Source organism: Phoca vitulina, unplaced genomic scaffold (genome assembly GCF_004348235.1).
Source record: "Phoca vitulina isolate PV1807 unplaced genomic scaffold, GSC_HSeal_1.0 scaffold19, whole genome shotgun sequence".
In the NCBI taxonomy this organism is placed as follows: Eukaryota; Metazoa; Chordata; class Mammalia; order Carnivora; family Phocidae; genus Phoca; species Phoca vitulina.
In genome coordinates, this window is record NW_022589722.1 from 8,314,683 (window position 1) to 8,342,527 (window position 27,845).

General features: G+C 46.7%; 1 protein-coding gene across 5 annotated transcripts in view; it reads left to right on the plus strand.

Annotated features, from left to right (window-relative positions):
- The first annotated feature begins 3,062 nt into the window (after positions 1-3,062).
- The window catches only part of LOC116639844 (death domain-containing protein CRADD), a 264,137-nt gene continuing 239,354 nt past the window's right edge, over positions 3,063-27,845 (plus strand). The window contains exons 1-3 of one of the 5 annotated variants that reach the window (XM_032416509.1): positions 3,063-4,615; positions 7,008-7,365; positions 9,091-9,542. In XM_032416509.1, coding sequence (XP_032272400.1) covers positions 7,227-7,365; positions 9,091-9,542 — 591 coding nt within the window. In that variant the 5' untranslated portion in view covers positions 3,063-4,615; positions 7,008-7,226. The other 4 variants (XM_032416508.1, XM_032416511.1, XM_032416512.1 and 1 more) reach the window with 4 other exon arrangements.

The following is a 27,845-nucleotide window of genomic DNA, read 5'->3' on the forward strand; positions in this document are numbered from 1 at the left end:
GATGGACTCCTACATGGTAGGAAAGTTGGCTTACATGGTCATTATTGCTCATCATCTCGGATGGGGAGGGATCAGTCCTCTTGCAGCACTTACATCAAATCCTAAAAAAAATAATCTGCTTGGGCTGTGACTTTGGAAAAACCCCCTGTCCAGGGGAATAAGATACTTCTATTGATTAACCTGGGTCGCATGTTCTCCAGAGGAGTGGGTTCCAGAATCACGGGGATTCCTGAGGGCGGAGTATGTGTGATGGTGGTTGTGGTGGTGATGGTGACCTGGCAAAGTTTAAAAGGAAGAGACGGTGGCCAATTAAAAGTGGACCTTCTGCTCCCAGGCACTTCCAACATAAGAGCCAAAGACCATCCTGTATCTCCCCCACCCCTAAAACAAAAACTAAAGAACTCTCTGCAGCTAGGCAAAAGCTCAGTGTGGAGCACTTGTCAATTCTGGTGCTAGAACATCTGTCTTGCAAATCAAGAACAGCCAGTTTGACTTTGGCACACAGAGATTTTCAGGCCTTGGCAATTCCTCAGTGCGGGCAACAGAAGAAACTCTCCCGCTTTGTGAAAATCACTCTCCCTTCCCTCTTCAAGTAGAGTGACAGTTCCCCACTGCAGCCAGGCACCTGCCCCACTGAACAAAACAGAGATGAGATAGATATTTAGAGAGCTATAGAGATAGAGATACGAGATATAAATTCCAGTATTATCTCTGTAAAAGGCTAACTAATTTGCCAAAGTTCAGTTATGTAGCAAATGGTAGCAGAGTGAGGACCCTGCCGGGCAGTTTAACTTTAAAGCCATGCTGCTTAAGCACCACCCACCCATCCGTTCACTCCTTCAGCAGTCCCGTGGAATGGCTGCTACATGCCGGCGACTATTCGAGGTGCTGAGCCATAGCTGGGAACAATGCAAATCCAAATACATGTCCTCGAAGCTTACATTCTAATGAAGGAGAAAGACAGGAAATAAAATATAAACTAGGTTAGATAGTGATCAGCATTAAGGAGAAAACTGGAGCAGGGAAGAGAGAGAAATGTGTGTGGGGGTGGGTCGATTCTGAATAGGGTGTTCGGGCACGGTCTCACTAAGAAGGTGGCACTGAATAAAGGTCTGAGGAAGTGAGGGAGCAAACCATGCAGATATATAAAGGAAGAGCATGGTGGGTCAAGGAGACAGCATAGAAGTTTCTGAGGAAGGAACAAGGACAGTCGGTCTTGGAAACAGCAAGGAGTCCAATGTGTCTTAGGCAGCGATCAAGGAACAGAGCAGGAGGGATCAGGGAGGTAAATAGAACCAGATCTTGTAGGATGTTGTGAGTGGCTACTTGGATTTTGTCATTCACTCTGGTGTGATGCAGCCATTTGGATTGGAGCAGAGGAGGGACATGCCATTGCTTGGTTTAAAAAGGCTCATTTTTTTTTTTAATTAACATGTATTGTTTCAGGGCTACAGGTCTGTGATTCATCAGTCTTACACAATACACAGCACTCACCATAGCACATACCCTCCCCAATGTCCATCACCAGCTACCCCATCCCTCCCACCCCCCTCCACTCCAGCAACCCTCAGTTTGTTTCCTATGATTAAGAGTCTCTTATGGTTTGTCTCCCTCTCTGGTTTTGTCTTATTTCATTTTTTCCTCCCTTCCCCTATGATCCTCTGCCTTGTTTCTCAAATTCCTAATATCAGTGAGATATGATAATTGTCTTTCTTTAATTGACTTATTTCGCTTAGCATAATACCCTCTAGTTCCATCCATATCGTTGCAAATGGTAAGATTTCATTTTTTTAAAAATTCATTTGACAGAGAGATCACAAGTAGGCAAAGAGGCAGGGAGAGGGAGAAGCAGGCTCCCCGCTGAGTAGGGAGCCTGATGTGGGGCTTGTTCCCAGGACTCTGAGATCATGACCTGACCCGAAGGCAGACGCTTAACCGACTGAGCCACTCAGGCGCCCCAAGATTTCATCTTTCTGATGGCTGCATAATATTCCATTGTATATATATATACCACAAGTTCTTTATCCATTCATCTGTTGACGGACATCTGGGCTCTTTCCATCATTTGGCAATTGTGGACATTGCTGCTATAAACATTGGGGTGCACGTGCCCCTTCAGATCACTACCTTTGTATCTTTGGGGTAAATACCCAGTAGTGCAATTGCTGGGTCATAGGATAGATCTATTTTCAACTTTTTGAGGAACCTCCATACTGTTTTCCAGAGTGGCTGCACCAGCTTGCATTCCCACCAACAGTGTTAAGAGGGTTCCCCTTTCTCCACATCCTCGCCAACATCTGTCATTTTAAACAGGATCCTTCTCACTGCTCTGTCAGGAAGAGTCTATCAGAGGGACAAGGGTGGCAGCAAGAGGCTGCAGCAGTCAGCCAGGCTGAGACTGGTAAGCCAGGCTTGGGCTGGTATATGCTGGAAATGTGGCAAGGGCTTCAATTCTGAGTTCTTTGTGAAATCAGAGTCAAAGGATTGGCCAACACGTGGGATGTGGGGTGTGTGAAAAAGAGCAGTCAAGGATGACTTTAAGGCTTTTAAGCAGAGCAACTGAAGACTAGAAATGACATTTTTCAGAGATGGGGGAAAATGGAGGAATTGCTTTTGTTTTTGTCTTAAAGGGGGTTGTTTTAAGAAATTATCGGGTCTCAGTTTGGGACATGTTAAACTGGGGATGTCTATTAGACATCTGAAAGGCAATGCTGAGTGGCAGGTCTGGGAGTTCAGGAGAGAGATCCATCTGGACTGGGGTCATAAGCTCTACAAACTACACTCTACTCCCTTCGAGTCACTAAAGACACTGATCCACATGCAGTTTTGGAAAATGATAACTGTACCCAAAATACTGGAAAAAGGGGCACCTGGGTGGCTCTGTGGGTTGTGTCTGCCTTCAGCTCAGGTCATGATCCTGGGGTCCTGGGATCGAGCCCCACATCTGGCTCCCTGCTCAGCAGGGAGCCTGCTTCTCTCTCTCCAACACCCCCCACTAAATAAATAAATAAAATCTTTTAAAAAATATACTGGAAAAGCATTAGGGAAGTCAAATTTAAAAATTCACCCATATCCTGCCACCTTAAAAACAGCTGCTTTCATTTCTCCACATTTCCTTCTGTTTTTGCCCACAGGAATACATAATTTTATGTTGTAATCATAGCATAGATACAATTTCATATTCTACCTTTTTTCACTTAACATGATCCCATAAATATTTTCCTAAGAGGCTCCCATATGTGTTTCTTGGTGATTAAAAAGGCCAACAAAATGCTGGGTATCGCTGGGAAACATTTCAGAAACAAAAGTCAGAATCTTACTTTGCTACAAAGTTTGGTGCCCCTACAGCTGACATTGTGCTCATTGTAATTTTTGTGGACAACGACTGTCTGTGGAGGTGACTTTGAGCGCAGACTTGAATGATGAGAGCTGGCCACATACCCAATCTGGGGAAGGGCAACCCAGGAAGAGGGAACAGTGTGTGCGAGAAAGAGGGAATGGCACACGTTAGGAGGCAACAGGAAAGCACATTATAAGGAGGGTTGCTGGCAGATTCATTTCAACTGACAAATAGAAATTTATCTTTGTAAAATGTTTAAAATCTTTTTATTTAAACTAATCAGAACAGTGGGTACACCCTTCATCTGGGATTCTCTAGAAAGGAACAGAAGCCATATGGAATAATTTAGAACATAGTGAACCCTAGTATGACTACTAGTTCTTAAAGGTTCTGGGCCTCAGACTATACACAAACTCTGCATGGAATTTGATTTGTTCATTCATCCCAGTCCCTGAGCCAGGACTGGAGTCCGGTCCGTCCGGTCCCTTAATTTTATAGAAAAGGCCGAGAGTCCAAAGACAAGTTAAATGACTTGGGCAAAATTATTCAGCTACTTTATAGGGAGTTTTAACCAGGGTTGAATTAGCTCTGCCCTCCACATGGAAGACTCTAAAAAACAAAACATGATTCCATGCACACGACTCTATCGTTGACAAAGCCCTTTGTTAGCTGGGAAATGTCCCCTCACTTCTTGGCTCACCTGCCTATCATTTGCAGAGTTATTTACTCAAAAGCTGGAAAATTGTTGAGAAAACCATTCCTCCCTGACTCCTGGCACGGAAGGCAGGAAGCTGGTTTGTTTCCTCCTAGGGCCAGCAGGGGGGGCACCAGGCAAGGTTTGCGAGCCGCGCCTCCCCCACGCCTCCTCCCCCTTCCGCGCCCAACTTCCCCTTAGCCGCTGCTTCAACTGCAAGTGGCCATTGACCTTTCAAGCTTTTGACAAGTGATGCAATAGAATAGTATTTCAAAGAAAAATAGTTATCGAAATTTTGGATCCGGTTTTCCCATGAGTGTTAATGGTTTTCAAAAAAAGTAGGTCACATTTAAAGTAGGTCACATTTTGGAGACGGGCATGCAGGCAAGGAGCTGAGTTCCAACTAAGGCCAGGTGGCCTCCAACCGGGTGGGAGGAGGTGAGGGTCTCCGCGCAGGGAAGTGACGGGATCTTTCCGAATTCCCAGTCCCTGGGCGCCAGCCCTGCGGGAAATCGCCGAGACAAAAGCTCTCGGGACTGCAGGCACCGAGGCCGACCGCCCAGCACCACCGAGGCGCGCAGGTAAGGGCGCCCCCCTCAGCAGTCAGTGCAGGTGAGCCGGGCTGCCAGCCGGAAGGAGACGGTGGAGCGGAGTGGGGGAGCAGGAGGAGGAGAGGAGGAGAGGAGGAGAGGAGTAGCCCGGTGGGGCCCGTGCGGGAGACAGCGAGCTGGAGCGCCTGGGGGAGGAGACTGAGAGCCGCTAGCGCTGCTTAAGGAGGCGCCGCTCTGCACCCGTGGGCTGCCTTCTAGGACCTGGGCGAGGGCACCGCCTCCGGCCCGCTCCCCTCGGCCCTCATCTCCGGCTCTCGGTCGGGAGCGCGGGCGCCTGGAAGGGGGCCTCTCCCACTCCGTTACTGTGCTGTAAAGCGAGAGGGGCCGTTATCGCCCCCCCCCCGTCCCTCCCACACCCCGCTCACAAAATGTGCAGCCGGGAGGGTCGCGTCGAGAAGGCGCGGAGAGGGTGGGAGAGACAGAGCCCCGCGGCTGGCCGTGGAAGTCTCAGTCCTCAGACCCCAGCGCACGGCGGGCACGGCGGGGGGCAGGCTCCAGCCGTCGCAGCGGGGACGGCGGTGGCAGGGGCGCTTCTCCTGCGCGCCTCCGAGCACTCGGAGCGACCGGGTCGGAGGCGGACAGATTCCCAGGCAGGCCCTCCGCCCAGCCCCGCACCGAGCGCTCTCAGCCCGCCTCCCCTGAAGCCTGCGCATTCGCGCCGGAGCCTCTTTAAAGCAGAAGCGGGGGCCGCGGTCACGTGAGGTGGATTCCTGGAAAGTTCCTGGAAAGCGGCCTCCGCAGCAGCCGGGCGGGGCACAAGGGGAGCGCGGACGGGGGGGGGAGCGCGGACAGGGGGGGGAGGCGGGGGCGAGAGAGGCGCGCGGGGCTGGGAAGTCGCGCGCACACCCGGCTCCGGGGACAGACGTTTAACTCTTGCCATGTCTCGCCGCCGCCACCGCGGCTCGCGGGCCTTGGGCTTCCCTTGAAGCATGAGCCTCCTCGCCCGCCGCTACCGGCGCTGCGCGGGCCGCGGACAGTGCGCCCCGGGGACCCGCGCGCACAGCCTCAGGATCCCGTGCGCCCGCAGCCGGGGCGCCGGAGGAGCTCGGCCGGGCGCTGGCGGCAGGTACTGGTCCGGGGAGCCCGAAGGCTCTTCTCCAAGGGGGGTCGCCGGGGAGGGTACCGGGGCGCGGCCGCGAGCGCGGGGCGGCCTTGGCTTCCTCAGTTCAGAACCGCCGGAGACAGAGTCGAAGCCGCGGCTCTGTCCCGCGGCCGGGCGCTGCAGCCTGCTTTCTTCCGCCCCTTCTAGGCGTCGGGAAGTCTCCGCGGAGTTTTCTCCCCCGCCCCAAACTGCCATCCAAATTAATAATCCCCCTAATAACCTGATCTGCCGCTCCTCCCCACCCGCCTGCCTCCCGCCCTAGCTCCTTCCTCCTCCCTCTCTTCTTCCCACCTCCTTGGTCGCAGCCGGAGGAAAAGCCAGCAGCTGGCCAGGGTGGGGGATTTCGGAGCCCGGGGGTTCTAGGCGATGGTCCCCGGCTCTTTTGTTTGCCCTCTGCGCAAGAATTCTGGCTGCCGCAGAGCGCATCCCCAGGCATCTCGTTCCCAAATTAAAAGTCAACAGGGGAAACTCGGGCAGACACCCCTCCTCTCCCGGGCCCCTCCCGGTTCCCCCGCCCCATGTCCACTGGGGAGGCTGCCTGGTGTGGAGGCGGCGGCCAAGGCCGAGGTAAGGGCTCCGCGATCGTTGTCTTACACGTCCAGCGGCGCTAGCTGCCGCCTGTTTTGCCCCGGCCGGGGTTTCAGGTCCGAGCCCCCGCGAGGGCTGCGCGCTTGGGCCGATTCCTCGACAGCGCCCGCGGCGGCTGCCACTGCGCACGGCGGCGCCCCCCACCTCTGCCCCACGCGGGCGCTGGGAAACGGGCGGAGGGGAGGGTGCGGCAGCTTCCGCACCTTGGCGCCCCGGGCTGGCGACTCAGGGTGCTTCGTCCCGGAGCCCCCGGGCTGTGCAGAGTGTGAGGTATAGGAGTGCCAATTTGGGGATCTCTCCTGTTCTTTCCTTTACAATTTTTATGCTTGTCCTTGACTAGGGCCTATTTGCCACCCTACCCGCAGGTGACTTTGCTTTGCTAGTCTGCGATTTCAGCCAGTAGCCCTGGGCGGGAAGACACCCTGTTCCCCACCCTCATCCTGTCCCTCCCCACCCCCTCCCCCTCGGCAACTCCTGCGTCTTGGAGCCCTGCTCTCTTTATCCTTTCTCTACAGCTGGGCCGGGGCAGTCACTGGATGCTTGGGATTAAATGGTGCAGGAGTATAGACGCGGAGGAGTCCCCGGGATTTTCCACGTCTCTGTCTCCCCACCCACACCCCAGCCTCAGGGGTCCAGCTTGGACTGACCCAAACCCATACTTTCTTTTTGCAGGCAAACTGTGGGTGACCGCGCCTGCAGGGGACTTTGCCATTCGTCCACTGGAACCTGGGGAGGAAGAACCAGAAGCACCCCATCCCCTCCCCCTCCACCATTTCGGATACCCCGCAGGGACTCGTTTTTGGGTTCCCACTGACTTCCAAGAAGGACGCGTGCCCGGCTCTGACCCCATCGCGGGTGGCCACCTGTCTTTGCCGCGGTGACCTCTCTCCCATGACCCTGCGGTGCCTCGAGCCCTCCGGGAATGGCGCGGAAGGGACGCAGAGCCAGTGGGGGACCGCGGGATCCGCGGAGGAGCCGTCCCCGGAGGCGGCGCGTTTGGCGAAGGCCCTACGGGAGCTCAGTCAAACAGGTAGGGAGCCGATCCGCCGCGACGCGGGCGACAGGGGTAGCTTCCCCAAAGATGCGGTTGCAGGCTTTGCTGGCGGGGAGCGCGGCTAGGAAACGGGGCCGCGGTGGGGAGCAAAGAATGGGATGGAACTAGGGCCCCTCGGTTCCCGTTCCGCCTCGGGGCGGGGAACCGCGGAGAGGATGCCCGCGCGGCCGTGGGTCCTTGGGAACGCGAAAGAAAAGTGGTTCTCGAGGGACTCTGAGGCCTAGGGGAGGGCAGAGCGCGAGAAGGGCTTCTTGAAAATAGCCTCGTAGGGCGCTGGAACCTTTGTTTGCCGCGGCCGCTCGGGAGTTGGTACACGGGCTTGAACCCTGGCGGGAGAAAGTGCCAGGCGCCTCCCTTTCCGCGGGGAACCGGCGCGGCGAGTGGGCGCTGCGCTGCCCGCGGCTCCAGCTGCATCTGGCTCCCGAGCGGAGCAGCCGCGGCAGCCCGGGATCTTGGCGGCCAAATTCCAAGGACCGACAGATTAGGGCGCAGGCGGCTGCCGCAGAGCCGGGCGGAAAGCGGCCGGCGGAGCCCCCGCAGAGCGCGGCCTTCAGGGGCTGCGCGCCCAGGGTGTTGCTGGTTTCGAGGGCAATCCTGCGCTTTGCGTGGCCCGCTGTCGTCTCTCGGCGTCTGAAAAAAGAACAGATTGGAAAAAAAAAATAATAATAATCTGGCAAACTACGCAAGCTTTCAAAATCTGGAATCCTAAAAGCTTACGTTTGGGGCTAAGTTGAAGTTTTGGTGGCACTAGGGAGAGGGAAAAGTCACTCGCAGTTCCGGTCTTTGAGTGCCAACAACCGGCTCTCCCTCAACGGGGCGGGCCGGCAGATTGCAGGTATCGGAGCTGTTTTTTTGGGTGTGTGTGGGGGGGGAAGAGAGCACATTGTCAGACTTCTTATGCAGAAGGTCTCAAAGTCTTTGCTGAAAACGGGATGGACCCTGGGATGACGCAAGCCGATCAAATCGAGAATGCTGGGGAGACCGACGGTTGTGATCGGATTTGGATTAGGGCAAAATCCGAAAGAGTTGCAGGTTGTAAACTTGAAGTGCTAATTATCAGTTGGGGTTTCCCTCATTTCTCAATGACTGATAAGGTAGTTGTAATCAAAGCAACAAACAGAAGCTGTTAGACTGGGTCTGCACTTGGAGAAGACGTCAATAGCAGTGCTTTCCAAGGGCTTTGAACAGATACAGCCCTGAACAGATTTGGGGGGGGGGGGGTGTGGACACCAACCTTCCCAAAAGTTCTTTCGGTTTTTACCCTGTTGGAATTACTGGAGTTGGCCTCTCCACTTTTGTAAGGGCATGACTTTTATTTCTAACTTCTGATTTATCTCTACGTTGCTTTGATTTCACTTGAATAGTGTTAGAAGCATCATGCTTTGTCAGCCAGTGTGTCATATTGCAAATACTCTTTTGTTTCATTAGGAGAAAAATCTTCGGATAATTTAAAGAACAGCTACAGAAAGCTACTTTTTAAAGCCAAAAGCTGACTCTCAGTTTGGGTTCATAAAGTATAATGGGCCCACAGTTTCATTAAATTTCTACCGAAAGTATTTGTGGTAGTCTCTGGTAAACATTCACTCACACGTTTCTACTTAAAGCTAGAAAAACTGTTGCCTGGTATTTGCCCTATTTTTAAAATTCCTTATAATAACTATTTTACCCTCGTTTCTTTTCCTTTTTGACCAAAAACCCCAGGTTGGTACTGGGGAAGTATGACTGTTAATGAAGCCAAAGAGAAATTAAAAGAGGCACCAGAAGGAACTTTCTTGATTAGAGACAGCTCGCATTCAGACTACCTACTAACAATATCTGTTAAGACATCAGCTGGACCAACTAATCTGCGAATCGAATACCAAGATGGGAAGTTCAGATTGGACTCTATCATATGTGTCAAGTCCAAGCTTAAACAATTTGACAGTGTGGTTCATCTGATCGACTACTATGTTCAGATGTGCAAGGATAAGCGGACGGGCCCAGAAGCCCCCCGGAACGGCACCGTTCACCTCTACCTGACCAGACCGCTCTACACATCAGCACCACCTCTACAGCATCTCTGTAGGCTCACCATTAACAAATGTACCGGGACCATCTGGGGGCTGCCTTTACCAACGAGACTAAAAGATTACTTGGAAGAATATAAATTCCAGGTATAAGTGCTTCTCTTTTTCTAACCATGCCTCATGTAGAGTCTCTCCGAATGCAGCTATGTCAAAGAGAACCAAAACTTGAGTGACTGCTCTGGATAACTACTCGGGATTCTAAAAACAGCTGAAGTCAATCTAATTTAAACCTGTGCCGAGGTAGCTAGGTATTTAAAGTTCCCCCAGATATTTTCACCTGAGAGTGATGCTTACCTTCCTGAGGCTGACCAAGACCCGTTAATCCTCTCAAGTTAAAAACAAAATGTCCCAAGGAAAGGCTGAAAGGAACGTTTTATCAGAATGCCTTTGCCTTTCTGAGGTTCCTCCTTCTGAGGTCAAAGGTGCACGCCCCGGTAGTAGGGAGAGAACTGGGTGCAGGAGTACAGAGGAGTGGAAGGAACCCAGCTGACACCAGGCTTAGCTTCAATTTTAGATGCCTGGTGGTCAGAGTCCCCTGTAGGCCATTTTCTCTTTTTGCATTCTTGATGTACCTAGGAGTTTTGTTAAACAGATAAGCTTGTGAGTATTTATCCTTCATTTATGCAATTAACCAAATCAACCAAAAAGGTGACCATGAAATCCTGTATTTGACTTTTTACTACACCTATGAACTCTCTCATGTGAATGAGTACTGTAGTAATCCGTTTTAAGGGAGCCTTATCTCAGAACTATTTCAAACTGGTGCACACAGAAAAGACTTTGTCTTTTCCTTTAAGGCTAAAGACAAGAATGTCATACTCTACGGGTGCAGCTCAACCCCTGTTAATAAAACCATGTAGATACAGACATTTGATCCTTTCAAGTAGTTGTGTCCCACCCTGTTGCCATTGACTTTTTGGAAATGGCTGTAGAAATTAACAAGTTGTCCTTGAATTGTCTAACCACAGACATCAGCAGTTGTCTCCCTTCTACCATGTAGAATACTTTGACTTAATTCTCTTCCAGATATAGGGGGATACCTGCCTGTTTTTTCAAAGTGTTTATTTACTGCTGTTACTCTTTGATTAGAATGTATTAAATAAAAAAAAAACTGGACTTTTACAAGTTGCACTTATTACTTTGGAATTGTAGAGAACGGACACGTTCATGGTAATAGTTGCCATAAAAACTCACGTCACGTGAAATCAGCCAAATATTCGGCAAGCAGTAGAACATGACTTACCCTTCTCTAAAGTTATGGGCTGCGTTAGCCCTTTGCGTTTTGGAAAGCATGGTTTCGAAAGGACAAGTGTTGTCCAGTGGCCTGGTCTTTTACACATTGAATAGGCATCACACTAAAGCCCTGGGTGCTTCCAAAAACATGGTTTAGAAACTTACAAAGATTGTGACACATCCTGGTCTTTTATGGGTTGAGTAGGCATAATTCAAAATAAAAATTAAAAGTTTTATGGCTATTTATTTTTCGTCACACAGTCTCATGACTGTTGCGGATGAACCTCTTTAAATTTTACAGTCCAGACAGTATTCGTTTTGCCGCCTTAAAAAATACCTTGCGTAGTTACGTACTCTGGTGTGTCATTGGGAAAGCGAACGTTGGAGATCATGTGTGTGCCCCAAAGTGAATTAGAAAATTCAGTTATAAATTATAGTAAAATCTGCTTATCTCCATGTCATGAAAATATTCACATTTTCATGAAGCTCTTGAAAAATGGTTTTGTGCCTGGAAGGAAAACCTAACCATGCATGTCCAAACAGCAGAGCCAAACACAAAAGATTGCTAGGTGTGCCTTAGGAAGAAATTTATTTGTAGCCTAAAATTTAAAGAAGAGTGATACTTTTGGGGGTCTGGTCTATGATGGGGACCTTTTCATTAGGGTCTTCAGATTCTGTGCTTAATTGCCCCCGTTCCCCCCTGACAACAGTTGTTTAGTGTGGGGTGTCTGATTTTTCTGGCAAAACCTCCACAGGATCGGGGCCAGGGGCTTTGGAATTTCTTTAAGGTCTGCATTTCTGTTCCCATTGATTCAGACTCTGATACTTGTCACTGCTGAGGGTTGGACAGACAGGTGGGGTATGAGTACTCACGGGACTGTGGCAAGGTCTGCGTTAGCATTTCGCAGGTGGCTAGTTAGGAGAAAACCAGAGGATAGCAAAGATCTCTGGGATGTGCTCTAGAACCATCGCCTTATGTTTCAGTCTTCCCTGTTCCAAGTAAGTTGATAAGCATCAGGAAACAGTCTTTTTCAGGGCGCGGGTGTGGGGGTTGTTTTGCTGTGTTGTTTACAAACATCGTTTCCTTACTGAGTTTATTGCGTGTCAAGTTCTCGCTCAGCACTTTACATGCATTATCTCATTTAATCTTCACCCCGACCGAATGAGCAAAGTTCAGTGATCCCAGGAGGTACACCTGAGGAGGCATTCCAGGAACGTCCTAGCCCTTTTTATTCCTGGAGAGGAATTACGAAGAGCAAATTGCTGCTATTTCTACATTGATCCAGACAAACAAGTTAGAACAGGCTGTAAAAGGAAGCCTCTCAGCCTTTTTACTGCTGCCTCAACGGGAAAAGTATGGGTACCTTCATTAATGTACTCTGTGGGATTCGCGTCACCTTGGCCCGGTGGGTTTTCTTTCTGGTGTGGATGTAAGTCAGGAGAGGGTTAACTGTCTTACTTGGTTGTTGGTAAATGCTGCCAGTTGTTGCTAGCCCCATTTTACAGATCCTCGAACCACCAAGTTAGGATGTGCACTTGACTAAATTATCCTCAACAGAGCCAGGAAAAATCGCCAGTATTCTTTCCCTACAGAGGGCACTTTGGGACATCAGTGAGGGTATGTCTGTCTTATGGTTGTTACTGTTAAAAGAATAGAGTACACAGAACTTACCTATATCTCCACGGACTTAAAATATTTTGATGTGAGTTTCCACTTTGAGCGGATTTGTGGCAGTGGAGTTTTTTATTCCATCGTAGTGGGCTCTAGGGACTGCTTTTTAGGTACTTGGGGTTTTTTTAGAGCTTTGGACAGTGAAGAAAAGGCAGTTTAGCTTATGAGCTGAGAGTTCTTTTTTGGCATGTCAGTAAGAAAGTCTTGACTTCATAGTAATTATGTAATCCAAATAGGTAACAGAATGGGACAGTTGTTTGGAGTGTTTATTTTCTTGGGAAGGATTTTTTCTGCTTTTAGAAAATTGTACCCTGGTAGGAGGGTAGGAGACAGAGACGTCATCAAATAATCCGAGGGATGGAATGTCCTGAGACCAGGCCGTGCCCTTCTCGGCTGTCGGTTTAGGCACAGGGTAGTGGGGGTTGAGTGACTGTGGTTCCATTTAAACAGCTGAGCTGAGGCCTGTCTTGTCTCTGTGGTCAGGGGCTCGGTTCTAATGCTTCTACGGGTTGTCATTCATTCTAGGCCTTTCATTTACTAAGAAGCCTGTCACCTCTCCCAGTTTTTTATTTCCTAGAATTTTAAAGCTTGAAATCACTTTTCAGATCATGTATTTTAGCTCTTGACACTTTCCTGAAGAAGGTTTTTCAGACCCAGGAGATTTGTGTGTACATGCTCACGCGCACACCCGGTTCAGCAACTCCATGGCAGGGTTGGTGTTTGAGCCCAGGTAGTCTAACCTCGGGTTTCATATTTGCAAAAGCTGCACCCTTCTACCCTGTGTGTGAATGGTCCGTGTTTCTCTTTGCTATCCTGCAAGCCCTACAGTGTTGTTTTTTTTTTTTTAAGACTTTATTTATTTGAGAGAGAGAGACAGAGACAGAGACCATGAGCAGGGGGGAGGAGGCAGAGGGAGAAGCAGTCTCCCCGCTGAGCAGGGGGCCCGATGCAGGACTCTATCCCAGGATCCCCAGATCATGACCTGAGCTGAAGGCAGCCGCTTAACCAACTGCACCACCCAGGCGCCCCCCTACAGTGCTTTTAACGTCACATTTTTCTGCCTCTGAAAATTTAGAGCGGGCCTTTGGAATGCTATGTGGGATAATACCAGTTCTTGGCTCCTTCCACCCCAACCCTGGGGAGAGCTTCTGCTGGGGTTCATGATGTCCTGATCCACATTAGAGTGTGGCATTAATTTTAACTCCTCTACGTTTCTAATCTATTTGCTGCTTTAAAATCTGAAACCTGCCATCCATGTGTGTTTTGTGATCTCCTTTCTACCTCTGCCAGAGGGGACTCACAGCCAGCCATGGGTGCCCGGGTGACCCCCCACCTTCCCGTCCTCACCAGTGGAGCCCCTTCTGTGTTTTGCCCGTTCCTGGGCATAATGGCACAGTGAATTCCTGCCTGCCTTTCTCCCCATTGTGTCATAAATGTGCCTTTTAGCTCATCTGACACAGCCCTGCCCAGCCTTATTTACTGCAGTGAAAGAGAGTAATTATCTTCTCCTTGAGTTGGGTAACCCAGTGATTTAAAATATCTAAAGATTAAATCTGTCCCCAATCTCTCTTTGATTGCTTTCAGGTTGTGAAACAAGGAGGTGGCCCCAAATGCCACACTTTGCTTATGGGCATGTTTTTATGTGTGTGTGTGTGTGTGTGTGTGTGTGTGTGTTTAATGTAAAGTACCGGACGCTCCTTCTTCACTGTTAAATTGCGCTCCATTTGAATGGAAGGGAAATGCCCTCCACCCCTCCTTTCTCACCTCTGTAAGCATGAATCTGTGATCATTTTGTTTCTGTCCTCCCGCGTAGGCCTCTTTTGTCCTCAGATTCTCACCACATATTTTTGATTTTTCTGCTTTTTCCTCTCTGTGGCTTGAGTTCGCGTTCCTTCACTTCACTACTAAAGTAAAGTGACAGCTGTCGCTACCGTAGGCGGCGAAGAGCCCCGGGATCCCAAATGCCTAGACAGTAAGGAAGCTGAAACCATGGAGCAGAGCTAGATAGTCCTTCCTACGCCTTCAGGAGCTTTGGATCAGACTGGATGGACACGTGTGGTCACCGGGAATGGGGTTCACATCAACAAACGTGTACCGAGCCGTAAAAAGAAAAGCACTTCTATAGACAACTCTTAACTCTGAACTGCATCCTTCACGTGGAGGAGCTCTGCCTTGCTGGAGAGATGGGGAGCACATTGTGTGAAGTATTACTCATGGGGTGCTGCCTCCGTTAGAAACTCAGGGAAGGGGAAGGCAAGCCAGAGTCCTAGTGAGAGGGAAGGAGATGGTGCCAGCCACCTTCCTCTTCTGTTGAAGCATGAATAACCACCCAGCGAGCCCCTTTCCTGTGGCAGAGAGGGTGAGACTCCATCGCAGAACTTCCGAAAACTTTAATAAGTCTCCCTGCTTTCCAGCCACGTTAAGATAAAAATTTGTTTTGTCAAACGGTTTTCCCTTGTTAGTTTGGTATGCTTTTTCCTGTTTAGATTTGGGTCCAGAAAGCTGCTGTGATCTTTAACATTCAGAAAAAATACTTTCCACGTTGTTCCTACCCAGAGAAAGTCCCATTTTAACATCCCCTCTGCCATCTTGATGAATTTGACCTTTCTGAGGTTTCCACCATAGCTGCTTTCTCCCTCTTTCTGTTTCCAGGTTGTGGCCATCAAGTCGGTATTTGGTCAGAAAGTGTGTTTGTATTTTGCACATCTGATTAGGGCATCTGCTTTCACTTATCTGCAGTAATACGGGGCAGAGAGAATGGGGATAATAGAAGCCCATAAACACGTTCTAGCTAATAGTTTCGACTTCCTCCCCATTCAGTCTCCTTTGCTCGAACCACTGACAGAAAAATCAGCTGCTTCTCTGATCTCATTTTATTCTCCTCATCCGTCAGGCAGCGAGGCTCTTAATAAACAGCAGAGTGGCTAAAAAGATGGCCGAGTGAGGAAAGTACGGGGGATGGAGGATCAGTGGCCCGCCCAGGGCTCCTGAGAGCCGGACGGTAGATGCAGTGGCCTGTTCATTCATCCAGCGCTTCGCTGTCGGCTCTGTTCGTTACCTATGACCCGTGGCGGTCCCCAAGGCAGATGATCCTCATCCTGACGTAGGGTCAGAAGTCCCCGGTAGCCAAACACGACCTCGCAATGCCTGCCTCGTTCGCTTTGCCTCCTCTGCTCACATAGGCATTTTATCATCTCCCATCTCATCACAAGGAGGGTGAGTACGGTAAGATAGAGAGAGAGGGACCACATTCACATAACTTTTCTTAACGGTATACTGTTGTCATTGTTCTATGTTACCCTGTTGTTCATCTCTTACTGTGCCTAACTTATAGTTAAACTTTATTGTAGGTATGTATGTATAGGAAAAAACATAGTACACGTGGGGTTTGGTAGTACCCGTGTTTCAGGCGTCCACTGGGGGTCTTGGAATGCATCCCCCGTGGAGAAGGGGGTCCACTGTACTTAGGGATTTTGTGAGCTCAATCATTATGAGTAAATCATTGGCAGATTGAAATCAGCCACAGTGGGAATAGTTATGCCACAGAAATTGGCAGACACAACAAATACGCCTTTTTTTTCCTCCCTGGATGACTGGTTTAACACCACCACTGACCTAGGTATTATATGTCCTCTGTAACTGAGACCTCACTAGAGTAAGATCAGTTTATTTGTATCCTTCTTTGTAACAAGTCCAGTGTTCAGAGCAGAATAGGAATGAACAAATTGAGGAATGCATTAAAAATATATATATATGTGGGGCGCCTGGGTGGCTCAGTCGTTAAGCGTTTGCCTTCAGCTCAGGGCATGATCCCGGGGTCCTGGGATCGAGCCCCGTATCGGGCTCCCTGTTCAGCGGGGAGCCTGCTTCTCCCTCTCCCTCTACCTTCTACTCTTCTTGTGTTCTCTCTGTCAAATTAAAAAAAAAAAAAAGAAAAATCTGAAAAAAAAAATACGTGTGCCAATCCTATATTGAGCTACACTGCTTCGTGGTCGATCGGCCAGTCTCTTGATTCAGTATCTTTTCTTAGTGACACAGTAGTGTCTGCAGATATCCTTGCAGGGTTGGGATAGGAGAGAGTAGGGAAGAACAGGACATTCTCAAAGTCCTATGACTCATATATAAAATACCTCTTTAGCTGTAACAGATCAGTGTCTCTTTTTTGCTTCTGGCTTCATTCATTCGTTGATTCATTTCATTATTTAATTTCCTTCCTCCTTTCTTCCCTCCTGCCCTTCTCAACCTGCTTTCTTCCCTCTCCCCTTTATTCTGCCAACATTTATTGCATGCCCACTGTATTATTCATGAGGAATACAAAAGAGTAAAAATCTGTTCTTGCATGACTGAGCTTTGATAGCCCAGGGGAAGAGATGGAGAGGAGAGGAAAGAACACTTAGTAAACAATCTCGTGGGAACAATCTCGTGGGTTCTATGGCTTGCATTATCCTTCCGTTTAATCCTTGCAACAAACTGGTAAGGTAGGTATTTCCCCATTTATTTAAAATGAAACTGAGGCTTGGAGAAAGAAAATAGCTTGACTAGAAACTGGTGAAATCATGGTTTGAACCCAGGTTTTGTTGGGCTCTGAAGCCCAAGGTCTGTGTCTCAGGATCCCACGTTGCATAGGAGCTTAAATTCTCTGAATGGTTTATTGTAAAATGCCGCGCTAAAGGCAGTAATAGTTACCTGTGGGCAAGGTGCCATCACCCTGCCTTGAGGGGTTAGAGAAGACCTCAAAGGAAGGTGCCTTATGTCTGCTCATGGAAGGGTGTTCTCAAGGAGTCTTTAGACTTCCTCAGTGAGGAAGGTGTTTCTCTGAGAGGTTGGAGAGGAGGGTAGGGGTGAGCTGGGGTAGATCTTGTAGATCTTAATAGCTTGGAATTTATCCGGAGGGCTGTGGATAAAAACTTTTTAAAGGGGGGAGTAACTAAACTAGGTTTGTGGTTTATATCATCCGTCTGGAGCCCCTCTGGAAAATGTCCTGGACAAAGCAAGAGTGGAGTTAAGGAGACTGGGTAGGTGTGAGCTGCTAAGCATGGGGAAAGGAGGAGACAAGATTGGGAGAAGATGGGGAGGGGTGCAGAGGTTGACCCCCTTCCCTGTCTGCAGGCTCACATTTGACCTGGAGTCTGGGGCTTTGGGTCCTGTACATGGATGCCTCCCTTGGAAGGTTGGCTTCCACACTGGGCATGCTGGGGGACTTGGCCGATTCCATTCTCAGGAAAGGAGGACGTGGTGGTGAGGAGCAGAATCTTGGACTATGACTGTAATTGGGGTGTAGGGGTGTGGGAGCACCTGGCTCAGGGGGTCCCAAACACACCAGGTTCAGCCACTCACCGCTGACAAAATCCAAAGGCACGGAGAGGAGGGGGTGGTGAAATGAGGAAGGGATTTACTTCAGTGAGGCCCACAGCAGGAGGATGTCAGACTAACATCTCAAAGACGGCCTCCCAAGTGCCGAGAACACTCGCAGGTTTCTAAGGAGATGTGGGAGAAAGGTCGGTAGGTATAGGCCTGTGAGCAGTAAAAGGCTGGTCATTGTCTTGGGGTCAATCACGCGGAGTCTTGCTGGCGTCAGGGCAGTCCTGATTGCCTGAGGGGGTAGTCTTGGTTCTCATCACGGGGTGATTTGCCTGCAGGGTCTTTTGCCTGAGTTCAGAGATAAGCTGGAAAGAATTTAATCAATTAGAAAGTATGGGCTGAGGTCAAAATGCAGGTAGCTGACATTGTCTTTCAGGACTGGGAAAACTTGGGGTCCATTTCTGGTCGTTTGACATGGGGCCAGGCACTGAATCTCTTAGGGCCTCTGTTATCTCATCTGTGAAAGGAGAAGCTTGGCACCTTCCTGCTTTTTTGACCCCTTCCAGTGACGTACCCCACGTGCGCAGATGTGGGCCCACTGGGATGGGAGGGGCCCCAGGAGAGGCAGGCTGCACATTTTTCTGGAGTCTCAGTTTCAACATAAATTATAGTGTAGATTTTACCTCTATGCCCCAATATATTATCATTTATTTTGAAAAAAATAACTTCCTTCTAACTGTGGACTTTTGCACAGCTGGAGTCCATTGCTTCCGTTGTCATCCTGGTTAGTTAGAAGAATTGTGTGTTTTCACCTGGCTGGGGCTCTTCAAAGGCGACCGCGAATCAAAAAGTCTGAGTTTGGGGCTTTAGATCTTGGTTGTGATGGAGAAACAGAAATCCCTGATGTGTGTCATCTATTCTCACACCAATTCTTTGGATACATTCTCTTTTTCGAGGGACCTGGAGGGCTGTCTTTGCTTCCTGACCAAGGTCAGAGATGGGCTCCTAGAAAATCGTGGGCACCGGCCGTGTTTTCACGAGTCATTTTTCCCACCTACATAGATTATTCTCGTTTCTGATTGATCCTCAGTGGACAAGAAAACCACAGAGCTTTATTGTTTTCCTTTTCTTTGTCAAGCAGTTCATTCAAAAAAAAAAAAAAAAGAAGAAAAGAAAAAAAAAAACCTGCAAAAGACTATTGGAATCTTGGATTCTTTGGTAAAATGAAAAGAATCTTGGAGCATGATTGATCCTGCCCCAATCTATCCACCTTGCATATTTGGACTTTCCTGGATCTGTTTTAAAGCAGGGCACACCTTTGAGCTTATGGGGGTGTGCACCTGTGGCCGGCTGAACTCCGTGGGGGAGTTCAGCCATGATTGAGCGCTCCCACGAGATCCAGCTTGAAGCTGCACTTCGTAGGCCACGGGATTGGTTACGCTCAGGGCATGCCTGTGAGGTGGCCCTTCAGTAACAAGCCAACTCTTGGGCTTCCAGGGAACTGGGAAAAGCTAGAACGTTTAGTGATGCCAGGCGCGGCTCCTGACACTTTACAAATAGGACCTCATTTAGCGCACCCAACAAACCTGTGAAGTAGATTCTGCTTTTATCTCCATTTTAGAGATAAGGAGATTGACCCACAGAGGGATTTAGTGATTTAAGAGGGAGAGCTGAGATTTGAACTCAAGCCAGTATGACTCCTAAATCCAAGCTTTTATTCACTCTTGTATCCTTTTTCTCGAGCTTACAAATGCCCTTAAGCTCCGAGGGCCCCAGCTAGCATGTACCGCGATGACGTATGTGAGGCCACGTACCTTCTAGTCACATGTAGTTACTAGCAAGAAGGCTAGAACCCTGTCTGCCTGATGGGTAACTAGGGCATTATTGGGTCTTTAATTATGGAAGTGAAATGAGATGTGCCCAAGCCCTGAGTACCCGCTGGGGAAGATCCATCTGATTTACACCTCTTCTCCCTTCTATTCTCCTTTAGGTCTCTATCCGGGGCAGCCATAACACACTGTCTTGTCCCTGTCATCTTTTTCTTTTCTCTGGAGGTAAACGAGATGAATAAGGTGTCGGTCATAATAAACTAGGTTATGCTACAAAACAAACTGCCCACACTCTTGGTGGCGGAAAAACAGCAACGGCTTCTATCTGGGGGGGAAAGGAGGAGACAAGATTGGGAGAAGATGGGGAGGGGTGCAGAGGTTGACCCCCTTCCCTGTCTGCAGGCTCACATTTGCCCTGGAGTCTGGGGCTTTGGGTCCTGCACATGGATGCCTCCCTTGGAAGGTTGGCTTCCACACCGGGCATGCTGGGGGACTTGGCCAGATTTCTCTGCCCGTACGTATCTGCCAGATGTCACAAGTGGGGGTGGGGCTTCTCCTAAGTCATTTTAGAACCCAGGCTGCCAAAGCAGTCACCTCCTAAAACGTGACTGAGGTGCCTAGCCAGTGGGAAAGGAGAAATCCAAGGATCTCTCGTTGGCATTTAGCTGCCCTGTCACTTCTCTCCACTCATTGGCCAGGACTCTGCAAAATGGTGCCACCGAGACATGAGGGGGCCAGGCAGTCAGGCCCTGCCCTGGGCCGAGGAAGGGGGAGAAAAACAGAAATACTGGTGAGCAGCAGTAATAATCACCACTTACACCATGCCACATAAAGCTAGCTTCCTTCTCTTTTTTCTATTTTGGCTAATTCGACCTCGGGTAACCTTTATAGGACACACATAGCCTCTTGAATTCCAGTCTTCCTTCCCCTTTGTCTTCCAAAACTTTTTTCAAGTACTGCAAAATAGCTTCTCTCTTTCCTTTGTGTGAGCCAAAAGGAAACAGTCTTAAGTCTTGAAGTGAAATTATACATATTCAAGAGCTAGGGCTATTTACCTCAAAAGCTTCTGAAATAACCAGAAGTTCCTTCTGATCTTCATAAATATCTCTCCGGGCTTCCTCTCTCTGCTAAAATTATACCTGTCTTTTCTCCAATGCCAATATTCAGGATAAATGATGTTCCCATTCACTTCTGCTTACTGTTCTGTTTAACTGGCTATATGGTGATAGCATGGAACAGTATTACTTGCTCCCAATTTTCCATGGAACATGGAGGCAGTCAGGCGTACGACAACTCAAATGGACTTGGTGAGATAAACTGAACACCTTCTTACTAATTTTAATTTCGCTTCCGAGGGAAACTGTATTCTAAATTTCGAACAGTGGGTTTGCAAACTTTGTTTTAGAATGCAACCTATTTCTGGTTTGGGTCTTTTTCTGTAGCATATTTATGTATAGGAAGAACACTAGAATAAATGCTGGGTTTTCATGGACGATTATGCTCTACTGCATTCATGAGTTCATATCTTTGAAAAAATTAGAATCTGTACATGTACTTAATTTAAAACGTTATGAACACTATTTTTTGTTCATTCTCCATTTTTTTCCTACATTAACCCAGATCCGAAACTGTAACATCTTTGACTTCTCCCTCTTTATGTTTATCTCATTTATCTAGTCCTTCATTCACTCAGTCCTTCATCAGATATTTACTGAGCATCTGCTTGTGACAGGCACGAGGCAATCCAGCAGAAAGTTCAAAAACACAATCTCTGCCTCAAAGGGACTCTGGGTGGTGGTAAGACACGTGCCATCAACTAGAGTACAGTAAGAGAATCCCTATAGTGAGGTATGTACAATGGGCAGTGGAAGCAGAGAAGAAACGCCTGGGTCTGCTTGAAGACATCAGGGAAGGCAGCAGAAATGAGACAGCTTTCGACCTGGCATTCACAGCTTGAGTTGGCCTGAGCCGGAAGCAGGGCGAGGAAATTCCAGGAGTTGGGGGATAAGCCCAAGTTGGTGAGCAGAGAACAGAGCACCGAGGGTTTGGTTTGCCTTTCAGAAATGTTCACATTGTCTCCAGGAAGTGAGGAAGCTATGGAAGATTTTGACCTGGAGAATGATAGCATCAGATTTGATGGCAATATGGATGCTGGTCTGGAGGGGCGTGACCCCAGATCAGGGCTTCTTAATCCAGCCGCTGGGCTTGCAAGAGATCCCTGGATAGAATGCTTGGGATCTGAGAATTTGGATAGGAAAAAAAAAATTACATTGTTTCTGTCATTAATGTCTAACTGAAATCAAGCTTTTCCTTCAAATATAAATCTAGGCAACAGATCACAGTAGAATTAGCAGAAGACATGAGTTTGTCACCAATAGAAATCAGGTATTTTCATATTACATATCATAAAAATATCATATCACAGTTGTTGCAGATGTCTCAAAATAACCTTTACATTTTTCACTAAACTGAAATTTTTTTTTTTTTTTAAAGATTTTATTTTATTCATTTGAGAGAGAGACAGACAGACAGAGACAGAGAGAGCACAAGCAGGCGGAGAGGGAGAGGGAGAAGCAGACTCCCTGCTGAGCTGGGAGCTGGACATGGGGCTCGATCCAGGACCTGGGAATCATGACCCGAGCTGAAAGCAGACGCTTAACGACTGAGCCACCCAGGCACCCCTAAACTGAAATTTCTGTAGTCATTTAGACCCACAGGACATCTTATCGTTTAATGAAGTGATAAAGAACATATATTATTATGTCACAACTTAAAAAAAATGATATGTGCATTTTAATAGAATTCATCTTTGGTGATCTGCATATTTAATTTTATGATTTAAAAGCAGTATTTCCGAGAAGGGGTCCATAGTCTTTGCTGGGCTGCCCACCGGGTCAAAAAGGTCAGAACTCAAGTACTTGAGGAAGAGATTGTGAGCAGGTGGTCCAGCCTGAAGCAGTGTGGTAGGGAGGAGGGTGAGGAGGAAGAATTTATGGGAGATTCTAGAGATAGTGGGGAACTTGTTGATAGATCTGGGACATAAGGCAGAGTGAGAGATATGCATGTACCCTACTCCCCCATTAGGTTTCTGGCTAGAGCAGAATTTTTCCTGTTGCTTTTCACATCTGTCCCTTCCTTCCCATTGCTAATGTTCAGCTCTTAAACCTTTATTAATGTCATTCATGTAGTAAGGTTTTAAAAAAAAAAGCAGTATGGAAAGGCATAATGAAAAATACCGATTCCCTTGGTCCGCCTCCTCTCCACCTGCTGATCTTACACTGTTTTGAACTCTTGCAGTGTTCTCTCCCCTAGCTAGATGGCAAATTCTGTACAGGAAGGTGCCTTGTAATCCCCACTCTGTTTCTCATTTTAGGTGTTGAATAAATGACTGATAGATTCCAAAGGCATTTCCTCTTTTGAGGTCAGCGTGTACATCAATTATGCATACTCTAGTTACACACATTCTACCAACCGTGACATTGTAGGAAATTGGTGTTTTACCTAAATTCCCATGTTTTCTGTCATTTATCTTCATATAAAATAACACAGAATGTGCAAATAAAAATTCCATTACTTGGGCTTTCTGGTTGTTTCAGTGAAAGTGAGTTTAGTGTGATGGTGAGTTGAATAATCCTATGTAATCGCAAACCAGAAATTGAGAAGGTGGATTTGAAATTTCCACCCGTTCCTTTGTGGGGGACCGAGGGGGTAGGGGGGGAGTGTTGTTACTTGGCTTGGTAGCAGAGGTTAATTTCAGTTGTTGCCCATGGACTGCAGAGAGAGTTGCAGCTGAGCACTTGGTTGGCTGGCTGAAATTCCTTGTCGTGCTTCTTGTGACATCCAGGAATGTATAGTTCTGTGGTCTGCTGTATTTTGATGGTTGCCAGATAAAACTGATGTCTGGCACTTTTTCTAGGAAAAACACACTTAGACGTTTCCAAGTTGATTTGTAGGAACTTAGTGTTATTAGAATTTTGTGGCAGAACTTTTTCTCAAGTGGCAGAAGAAATAAAGGAACTTTAGTTTTCAGGGCTGTTAACAGCACCTTCCATTAGGACCAAAGCTGAGAAGGTTGACAAAGTACTAGGTTGTTAATATGGATTTATGGCAAAAATAAGCAACTATCTGGACTTTTAGAGTTACTGATGCAATAAAATACAGTTTTAGCTACTGACACTAGATTAGCCCCCAAATTTTTAGAAAAAGGTACATTTCTCCCTTGTTTTCTATATAATATTTCTCAACCCAGTAACTAGAGAGACTACTTTGGGGTTAACCTTGAGATTTGTTTACTGTTACTGTTTTTTGGAGGGAGGGAGAGCAGGGTTTGGGAGAAACAGTACTTTCAGAAAAGTTAGCTTCCCAATTTGTACATGAAAATCACAGTCCTTTTCTTCATTTATATTATAAATATTTGAAGGGCAAGTTAGAGACTATTAGTGAAGAAGTGAGAGATATGACCTGAGAATACAACGAGTTAACTTTTCTTTAAACTTACTGGCTTCTCCCTTAACACTGACTGGCTGGATAGCAAGTTTTTACTTGTTGGCCCTGCAGTTAAGCCTCAGAATACTCTGCGAGCAAAGTGACTGGTTTGTTGTTGTTGTTTTTAATGCATTATTGAAATGTCATTATAGTGGAGGAAAATTTTATATTTGGAAGAACGTATTTAAGCTACAGACCTTCAAACCCAAATTTTCCCAAGACATTGATTGAGCAGGTTAATGCAGCGCCAGAAGAGAGAACTTGCATGGTTAATAAACGGGGGTAAAAACCGAGACTTGCTACGAGAGACTAGACACGAGCCGATTTTGATTTTTGTATACAAGACCAGAAACGGAACAGCCCTGTAGATATTTCTAGGAACCAGTTAGAGGAGCAAGAAAAAGATGAGAGCGAGAAGGAAGCCTGCGTGTGTCTGTCTGTCTGCGTGAGGAGGAAGCTCACTTGTAATGGTTTGCCTTCCGTCCGCTTGAGAGTTTCCGAAGGGCACTGCTCAGGTGGCTCCAATGTCTGCGACACGTGCGCGCAGGCTGTGGCCGCGGAAGTGATCCCGGCGCCACTGGGCCATACAGAAAAAGTGCTTTGTGTGTAGCCCTGCTTGCGCGCCGAGCTCCGTGGTGGCTCTGGCCCGGCAGCTCCCCCCGACGCGTCCCGCGCCGCCCGGGATCCTGCACCCCCCGCAATGCAGCGTCGGGAGAAAGGAGCGGGTTAGACACCGGCCGATGTCACCGCGTTTAGTATTGGAAATACACCAGCTGAGCGGGGAGTTGAGAGGAAACGGCTGTGTTTCACATTTTGCTGTGCATCTAATGGGTTAACGTCAGTTCACGTAGCCTGAGTTATCCTGATATACGCGAGAATGTGGCTTCCTTGGATTGTCTCCTACAGGAGCATCCGTTCTGATTTTGCTAATGTGGGTTTAACATAAGCTTATAGGGTTAGCTAGTTTGTAATTATTCTAAAAGTAGCAACGCGGTTATTATTACCACGATTAGAAATCAAATCGGTTCAGAAGCATAGGAAGTGAAAAATAAAATTGTCAACCTCCTCTGCAGAGGTCACTATTGTTAAAAGTTTCTTTTTTGTTCTTCCAGAATTTTAAAACACAAGCTAAGCACATATTTAAATCGTTTTTTTTTTTAAAGCACAAATAGTATACTATGCATTCTGCTCTGCAATTTAATATTTTTACTTTAATATCTGGGATCTCTCCATATCTATATAGCTTTAGATATCTTTATGTAACAAAAAGCTCAACCACATTCTTTTCAACATTTACAATATTCTGTCCTATGAATGCACTGTCGCTGATTGAACTGATCCCTTTCCAAAAGGCAAAATTTAGGTTGTTTCCAGTTTTCTGCTATTACAATAATGCAGGAAAAAAACCTCTGTGTCAACATTGCTGTGTGCTTATGGGAATATATATGTTGAGTGCATTTCTAACAGTAGAATTTTAGGGTCAAAGCGTATGCACATTAACATCTTATGATATTTCCAAATCATATTCCAAAAGGGTTGCACTGATTAATATTTCAGGCTTGAATAAGTTACTGTCTTCTAAGTTGTAAACATAGTTGAGGGTTTTCCTTTAAATACTGTTAATTTTTAAACAGCATATTTAGTATTGAGACCAAATGAGTTTGTTCATTTGCTAATTAAATGACCTGGAAGTTAAATTTCCATTCCAGAAATGATGTCTCTGGTATGTTAAGTGCCCTATCCTGGGGCCTTTAGAACCAGCCAGAGGCCTGGCCCAGCACCCAGTTTGAGAACCTCAGACCCAGCCCGACCCGAGACATCCGGAGCTGGGGGGCAGGCACATGGCTTCGTGCTTTGACTGAGGCTCCAGGTAAAACAACAGCCTGTCTTTAGAAATCTTAGGGCAGAATCAGAAAAACTTTTTTTTTTTTAATGTGTAATAATATCATCTTCAATTAGTTCTGTTCAAAAGACATTGATTAAGCACAGCCATGGTACAAAGTTCCTCCTGAAAGAAGCCTGTCATCCCTACTCTCTATTTATCTCAATTTTCTCTCTTTTTGCTTTCTCTTTTTGTATTTGTTTCTTTTCCTATCAACCACTTGTCCTCTTGCAGCCACTCGTACTACCAGAGGGGTGGCCAGTCCTATGGACAACTAATTGCTTTCCTGGTTCTGGATAGGGAAATAATTTTGTGTGTGGTTCTGACCACAGTGATTTGACTCTGTATCTCGATTCTAACCCCCCATGGGATAGTTAATCTGCTTATGACTTCAAATGCTTCGAGCGGTCCACCGACGCAGAAACACTTCTTTTCTTATTTTTAATTTAAGGTTTTTGTAGTTAAAACCTATTACAGATGAAAAGATACAAGTCACGTTTCAAAACCCTTGTGGTCCAAGTGGCTATTAAGTTGCTGTATAAGTCATCATAGTAGCACCCCAAAATACCTTTTCGATTATAGCCAACTCTTTGGGAATCACAGAACTTTCACACGTGTTTTATTTCACAAACGACCTGCTTATTTGGAAAATGACCCCTTTAAAACCTTGCTCCCTTGCCCTTGAAAGTCATCTTAAACAAAGACACAGTCACATCGGAATAGGATCTAGGTGTCAGCAAAAAGGAAAAACAAACAAACTGAACCAAATTAAAATAACTTTCCCATTTCAGGTCTGAGCCCCTGTGGCTCTGTAAGCAACTCCACTACCATACGGAGACTATGCCTTAAAATAAAGGAAATAAGCCAAGAGGCATAGAAAGCCTGCCTAATTAAAACTCCTAATTTCAAACTCTTAATTTCCCAGCAACACATTGGAAGCCAGCAGGAAGAGAGAGGAGGTGAAATGTGTCGTTCCAGTGTTGTCCCTAAATAGAATGTTCTTTACAACTGGCAGGAAGCACCTGGGAGATTATTTGCTTTGGAAATTTGGAAATAAATTGTTTTTGAAATAAGAAGGGGAAAATAAATTGGTTTCTAAGGTCAGATGCTTGTTAACATTTTCACATACATACATTTTTATAATATGAATTCTGAAGGTAATGAATTCAAGTTAATAATGTATTTAAATTTAAGGAGAGATGAAGATACTGTTAAGATAGGAAATTGAGATAGGAAATTTTAGCTAAACTCTGAATCTCTTCTCATTTTGACTAAAACTGACCTTCAGTATTACAGTACTTTCATTTTTACAGCTCTTTACATATTCTGAAAAAAAGCTTAGAAGTGAAACAAAGATGTTTCTTAACTATTATAATTTCTACTGTCCAACTCTTGTAACTTTTTAAGTCCTTTAAGACTTTAGAAGATATTCTTTACCGGATCTATCCTTTAATTAACAATTTCCTAATGGAGTGGTTATGATTTTTCCATTTTTCTTCTCCATGAGAAGAACTATTCTGGTTCCTTTTATTAGTCTTATTTCCTTAGATGTAATTCTATTTTTATTTTGCAGTTAATATGAAATTAATTCATTGTAGAGAATTCTGTTGCTCTGATGTCTGATAATATGAATTTATATTTGCTCCCATTGCTAGAAAGAATGTTATGTAAGAGAGTTAGTGGAGGAATATGAGCTCCCGAACACCGGGAGTTACAGGAAAAATTAGTACTTGTGGGCCATTAATCTTTATGTTTTAAATAAAAATTAAAAAAGAATCTCACCGTTATGTAACCAGTACTTTAAGCAACTTTTACTACATTCTGCTACTATGTCAAATTGAATAAGCCAACCAGAAACACAGAGTACCAATTCTTCTTGTCAGTAATACTTTAAAAGTAGAGATTTATTGAGAGTTCTTTTGTTACCTTGACTTCATTACTTTTGCAAAATATTTGATGGGCATTAAACTCAGATTTACTAGTGTACT